Here is a 6,864-nt window from a genome sequence, read left to right on the forward strand (position 1 = left end):
CTTTTCTAAATAACTTTGTGGAGAAGGTCTCAAAATTCAAATTCAATTCCAGTGGTTAAAAATTCCGATGAGAAGGGAAGCACTTTTCTAAAATCTGTTGGATATTCAACCTGAAGACTAGCCCATTTCACTAACTGTGAGCTATTCCGTATTTCCCAGAGGAGAGTTGCAGAGATGTTTTGAGCTCTAATAGCACCATGTCTCCAGGGGAGGATGTGTAAGCTCAGGCACTTTCTTGAGATCAGCTTCATTTTCTCCTAGTCACACCTCACATGGAACTACCATGTGGCAACTGAACTCAGGGATCAGACATAGCCTCGCCCTTCCTTGCCATGTAAGAGAAACAAGAAGTGACAGAGCTTCTGGTGCACAGTAAGTATTCAGTAAATATTAGCTCCTGTCCTTTTCTTATAGGGACTTGAAAAAAAAAAACCATAGAACCTTCTAGAAATGCCAACCACTGCATTTTACTGAGTAAAGTCCCATAACGACTGTATTTATCACATTCTTGGCTTAGTGTTCCTGCCTAGTTAATGCCAAACTGAGTGTATACTGGTGCTCACTGTGCTTACGGCATGTTAATGAATCATGATGAAGACCTTTAAGGACAGAGTTAAACTATTAAGTCCTCTCCTGCTTTCAAGCAGCTTTATAAGAAGCACACACTGAGTGAACACTTTGAAAGGGATGAATACAAATGAGAATCATGTCTGTTTGCAAGAGGAATGTTTATTAGGATGTTTGGGGTACTGCAAGAAGGGTAGAAGCAGCAGAGAAAACCATAAGACACCTTGTATGGCTGTTTCATAGCTCAAACCTCTCAGACCACCAGAACACAGGCAATAAGAGAGAAGCCTTGGATGAAGAGGTTCCAGTAGGTCTGGGCTCAGAGCCAGGCCACAGCACATGGCATTTATTCTCCTTCTGGGCCGTGATTCATGGCGATGCTGCGCGCGGGGTCAGAGAGGCTGAACTAGTTGTTGATGGTTTTCCTGGCTTCACGCAATCCTCCTGCTGGCCCCAGGGTATTTAACACCCAAATGTGCTGCAGGGCCCACAGCGGGACCTTGTAGCACAAGGATTGATGACACAGGGTCCAATGGGCTTGTCACAGGCGTTGGTGGTGGCACAGGGGTTGCAGGGTAGCCTAGGATGTAAAATTATTAGCTCATCAGCACGAGAACGGTCATTTAAAAAGAGAGGAGACTCAACACAAGAAGACATGAAACAAGCAGAACCATTCCCGGATGTCTTAAGGGGGCAAGCCTTGTTTGAATCACTCCTTCTACAAAGTTCAGAGGCAATGCCAGAAGAGAGCAAGGAACACTGGAGAACCGTAGAAAAAGAGGTGTCATTTCCTCCCTCTAACCATGGCTTCCCCACTATAAAATGGGATTGGTAATACCTACCACATAGACGCAAAACTTCCAAACCCATGTGTTCATAAACACACTATGTAAGCCAGCAACTGTGTACCCTATTGAATACTGAGTCGTCTTCCCCTGGGATACTCAAGTGCCTTGTAGTGGTGGGAACGGAGATCTGTCAAACTCACTTGCAGTCCTCGCTCTCCAGCAGGCCCCGGTACGTGTTGATCTCGCACTCCAGCCGGGCCCGGACATCCAGCAGCACCTGGTACTCCTGGTTCTGACGCTCCAGGTCAGCCCGGATCTCACCCAGCTGGGACTCCACATTGCTGATCAGGCACTGCACCTGGGACAGCTGGGAGCTGTAGCGGGCCTCGCTCTCTGTCAGTGTGTTTTCCAGGGAGTTTCTCTGTGGTGGGGAAGACATGATGTCAGGTGGACGCTCCTCAAACAGCCCTCCTCAGACTTCCAAAGAACTCGCAGCTTCAAGAACTGAGGAGAGTGTGGGGCCCATAGGGCATCCCAGTGACTCTGCCTCCCCGTCTTCACACCGCTCCCCAGCAGTCTGAACAATACACACCAGGTTGTGCTGGGCCTGCAGCTCGATCTCCAGGGCATTGACTGTGCGCCTCAGCTCGATGATCTCTGCCTGGCAGGACTGCAGCTGCTCTGAGCTGGACACCACCTGCTTGTTCAGCTCCTCAGTCTGAAACACCAAAAGGGAAGGAGACAGGGTGACGGTCCACTCAGGACCTGGGAGCCTCAAATCTTGACCATGCATGTGCTTAGATGCCCACCTGTTTGGTGAACCATTCCTCCACCTCCCTGCGGTTGGTTTCCACCAGGGCCTCATACTGACACCTGGTCTCGTTCAGCACACGGTTCAGGTCCACACTGGGCTCAGCGTCCACCTCCACGTTGAGGCGGTCTCCCAGCTGGCAGCGCAGGGTGTTGACTTCCTGATGGAGGAGAGGGAAAGAATGAGCCCACTGAATGAAATCTATAAGTAAACTATAACAAAGTCTACAGTGGTGGAGGAAGGGTTACACAGAAATTAGGAGACGTGGATGGAAGTCCAGTTGATGTAAAAACCCTGGTCGGTTAACTCTGGTGACTCTGGCCTCCTCTTTGAATCCCTTTCCTCATCTATTTCATGAGGGCCCTTGATTAAATTATTGCTAATATTTCTTTCTGAGTTTTCCTTTGTTCAATATAAGTCCAGCACAACAATTTGTTTAATAATTGTTGTTACTTAAATACAGAGGAACCAGCAGCTGAGATATCACTGAGAAACTCCTGTGAGTTTCCTTCACAGGAAAATATTCATTCCTGTGAAGGGGTGGGTACTGGTGGAAGGGGGGCAGGTGAATGGAGGAGATAAGTGAGACTGAATACAGTTGATGTACTTTACATACTTATATGAAATAGGACAATGAAACCTTTTGTAATTCTTTTAAGCAGGCAGGGGAGGGAGATGAAGGAGAGATGGTGGGGTGAACACAACCATATATAATGTAAGCATATCCAGAAATATCACAATGAAGCCCCCTTGTACAACTAATAAAGAATAATAATAAATTTTTAATTTAAAATACATATAGAGAGAAACCATGTTTAATGCCTTCCATTCATCTCAGGTCTCCTATCTCCATACAGTATTAGAGCTTGTTTCCTCCTCAAAAAAACATGTTTGAAGCATATGATTTCCTAATATTGCATTCAACATGAGATCCAAATCAACCATTATTTGAGTTTCTTCATTTCTCCCATTTTTCCCTCCTATTCATCCATCCATCACCCCATCCATTTATCCAACTTGGATGCTAGTTATGTCAGTGACATAGAAAATAATAAAGTTTGTGATCTCCTTCCAATCTTGGTCATTAATTTGATATCTCTTCAGAAGGTAATAAAGATCTTTTGTAGGTTTTTGGCCGCACATCTGGCCCCAAGTGAAAACAGGTCAGCTGACCACACTCCATGCAAAAGAAGTCAGATTGTGACTCATTCCCCAACAATCCCCCAACTATGCTTTGAGCAACCAGAAAAATGTCACATTAGCTATAAAGTGCTTAGCAAGTCAAGGCCTACCTTACCCTGCTCAGGGGAGTCAGGGAGCTCTGAGTATTGTGATGCCGGGGGCTGGGATTTTCTTACCTGCTCATGGTTCTGCTTGAGGCAGAGCAGCTCCTCCTTCAGGGACTCCACCTGGGCCTCCAGGTCAGCCTTGCACAGGGTCAGCTCATCCAGGATTCTGCGCAGGCCGTTGATGTCCGACTCCACCAGCTGCTTCAGGGACAACTCCGTCTGATACCTTCATATACAGCCAAAGTTCAAAGGAGGTCAAAAAGGAAGACTTTTTTTCCTGAACTTTGATCTCATCAAATTCATTATATTTTAAGATTTGTTTTTAGTTTTATAAAAGAAAGAACACTATATGTGTAAGGAGACCTACTATCTCCCTGAGATCTACAGAGAAGGTATTGGTGAGATGTCTGTGTGTAGTTTCATCTATCATTAACTACATTTGTATTAAGAATCTGATTCACAAGCAACTATCAATGAAGCCCCACCAGCTTTGCCCTCTTGAGTCACTGCATTTTGTAATTCTGCTATAGTTTATCCCTCCTTCATTTGCAGCCACCCCAAAAACAATCTAGTGTTATAAGAGAAGCACTAACTAGAAGTCACTTAGGTCTGTCCTTGCCATTAAATGGCATGGATAGATTCCTTGATCTCTCTGAGCCTTGGTTGTAAAATAAAGACAAAACTAAAACTTCACAGAGTTACACTGAAGATGAAGAAATGATACATGCAAAATCATAAAGTGTAAGTTCCCACAAAAATGCAAAGGATTCTTATATTTACAGTGGTCATACCTAAAAATATTGAGTAATTCTCTGAAAGAAATGAATTTTGACCTCTTATTTTGTGAATCAATTTCTTTATGATGGAATGAGAGTGACTAATCTATACTGAGAGACTAATGTGAAATTCACTTTTAAATTTGTTCTGGGTGTTGAGTTCAAAGCAGGAAAGAATGGGTGGTTTCTTACACTCCTTCAAACTAAATTTAAAATGCAGAATCTTGGCACTCAATGAGATACTTTGACTATTCACCTAACTACCCAACGCACAAATTCTCCCAGTATCATCCAGAAGCTTCTGCCAGAACACTCCCAGGATAGGGAGTTCATCATTTTGCCATTTGACCTGGTTCTAGACTGTTTCAGTCATTACAAAAGGCTCACTTGGTCCTGAAGTCATCCGCAGCCAGCTTGGCATTGTCAATCTGCACCACCAGCCTGGCGTTCTCAGACTTGCTGCACAGAATCTGGGGACAGAATTCATTGTGAAATGAGTCACACTAAAAAGGAATGTCTTGTGCCTTCAAGTGAAAAGCTATTTCTTTCAGCCACAATCCTTCCCAATAATTTTGTGTCCTCTTATATTTTCAGTTTGAGGATATAAGGAGGATTCATTCAGAAAGCTGAGCATTCCAAAAGCGGAAGTGTCAAGGTGAAACATGTCCTTCATTATGGACTTTACTCTTCCAGGTCAGCTTCTGGTTTCCTGTATGAACTGAGCTCACTGGATACCAAAGCTCAGGTAGGGTGGCCAATCATCCCAGTTTAATCGGAACTGAGGGGGTCCTAAGATACTGAAACGGTACAAGGCCCAGGCAAACCAAGATAAGTTGGTTATCCTACCCTTTCACCACCTTCGTTCCAGCCGTGGTGACCTCTCCACTCTTCTCTTATTGTGCACTTGACCATGCTTTCCGTGAAGTGTCTTCCCTCCATGGAATGTTCTAGATGCCCCACTAGGCAAGACACCCTGCATAATCCACATCCCCTGCCTTCCCCACCTCCCCACAGGCGGCCCCTTCCTCCATATACTTTGCACTTCTCCAGCAACACTTCTCATGGCCCTTGCTGTGGTCATTTGTTTCCACATCTCTCTGCCCTATTGAACTGTGAGCTCCTGAAGGAAAGAGACTATCTTTCTCAGCATTTTATAACCCACCCCGCACTGTACCTAACACTGGCCAACTGTGGGTAAATGAATAATGGCATTCAAATCACATGACCCCTTTCTGATATTCTGATACTTTGACAGAATTATGGAACAATTCCCAGCAAGAACCAAGGGCTTGTACAACTGGATATACACTCCTACTCATCCTTCAAATTCCACTTGGATATTGGCTCTTTTAGGGAGCCCTCCAAGTCCCACCTCTATGCAGACTCTACTCCTGCTCTCACTTCTGTATTTATGATGCTGTATTGTCATTTGTACACAAGCCTTCTCTAGAGAATGAATGGTATATGTGTCTATATATATACTAGTGAGGCTTCTAGAGTAAATGGCTCCCTTGGTGTACCAAAGACAAGACAGTGTCTTTTACTACAGCTTTGAAAGGCTTTAAATATTTGAGGATTCACTCAAGAAATCCCTCACTCAAAAAAAATATTCAGGTGCACATTATTTTTTAAATGTTGTAATTCTCTGAAAATGAAATTAGAATATTATAACATCTAAAAATCAGATAATCTGGTTTTAGGTAAGAAGCAATTGAAGATGGTTATGATAAATTATGTGCTAATACCTTACCCTGTCCTAGTCTGTATCCTTCCTTGGAGATGACTGCAAAATAGGTTTTCAAAAACTATTTAATGTCTTACCTAAACAAGTGAATTCTATGGATTTATCATTCTCAATATTAGCTGTAAACAGCCTTCTATTCATTCAGAAGTCAATGTTAAATTTAGATAAATATTTCATTAAATTGGCACTACAGCGCCCAGCCGCTCACCTTCTGCTGGAGCTCCTCAATGGTCCGGAAGTAGGCCTGGTAGGCAGGGCACACCAAGGGATCCTGCTGCTGGTTGCGCTCCTGGATGCGTCTCTCCAGCTCGGCATTGTCCCGCTCCAGCTGGCGCACCTTCTCCAGGTAGCTGGCCAGGCGGTCGTTCAAGAACTGCATGGTCTCCTTCTCGTTGCCGTTGAAGGAGCCCTCGCAGAACCAGTTGCAGTTGCTCACATTGGCGGGGATGTTGCAGGCGCCAGGCAGGGTGCAGCTGTGGCAGCTGGGGGGTATGCAGGGCCGGGAGGAGCAGCTGGAGCGGCAGCTGAAGGTGGGCAGGCAGAAGTTGTATGGCATGGTGCTGGAGGGAGCAGAGCTCTGAAAGTCAGCCTCAAAACCTGATTTCTTGTCTCTGGTGTAAATCCTGGTCCTCTCCAGGGCTTTATATTCTGTCAGTAGTGGGTGTGGTAACCACGTAAAACATTACCCCCGCCCCCTTCACCCTCATTACCAATTTTTCCATTTGTTATTTAGTCACCTCGCGTGAGTCCCGTACCTCATAAAATGCTTTATTCTGGCTTCCTGCTAAGTCAGGACTCCTCACCAATCATGCTGGTTTAGTTCAGTAAGAGCTTCATGGTTTGGCTTCAAAGTAACCACCTTTGCCAACAACAGCACTTATTCATGGGG

At 44.8% G+C, this 6,864-nt stretch overlaps 1 protein-coding gene across 1 annotated transcript; it reads right to left on the minus strand.

Annotated features, from left to right (window-relative positions):
* Window positions 1-692: 692 nt before the first annotated feature.
* LOC141413723 (keratin, type I cuticular Ha3-II) lies at window positions 693-6,604 on the minus strand. The gene is made up of 7 exons (XM_074045704.1): window positions 6,184-6,604; window positions 4,619-4,701; window positions 3,525-3,681; window positions 2,165-2,326; window positions 1,948-2,073; window positions 1,556-1,776; window positions 693-1,147 (listed from the first exon to the last, which is right to left on the minus strand). The coding sequence occupies exons 1-7, from the start codon at window positions 6,529-6,531 to the stop codon at window positions 1,030-1,032; spliced, it is 1,215 nt and encodes a 404-aa protein (XP_073901805.1). The 5' UTR covers window positions 6,532-6,604; the 3' UTR covers window positions 693-1,029.
* Between the last annotated feature and the right edge of the window lie 260 nt (window positions 6,605-6,864).

The sequence above is a fragment of the Castor canadensis genome, chromosome 11 (assembly GCF_047511655.1).
Source record: "Castor canadensis chromosome 11, mCasCan1.hap1v2, whole genome shotgun sequence".
Taxonomy (NCBI): Eukaryota; Metazoa; Chordata; class Mammalia; order Rodentia; family Castoridae; genus Castor; species Castor canadensis.

Coding starts and splice junctions, on each gene's coding strand:
- LOC141413723 (XM_074045704.1), bottom strand. CDS start 6,531: ATGCCATACAACTTCTGCCTGCCCACCTTCAGCTGCCGCTCCAGCTGC. Junction 4,702..6,183: donor TTGAGGAGCTCCAGCAGAAG/GTGAGCGGCTGG, acceptor TTCTGTCCCCAG/ATTCTGTGCAGCAAGTCTGA. Junction 1,148..1,555: donor CTGGAGAGCGAGGACTGCAA/GTGAGTTTGACA, acceptor TTTACATCCTAG/GCTACCCTGCAACCCCTGTG.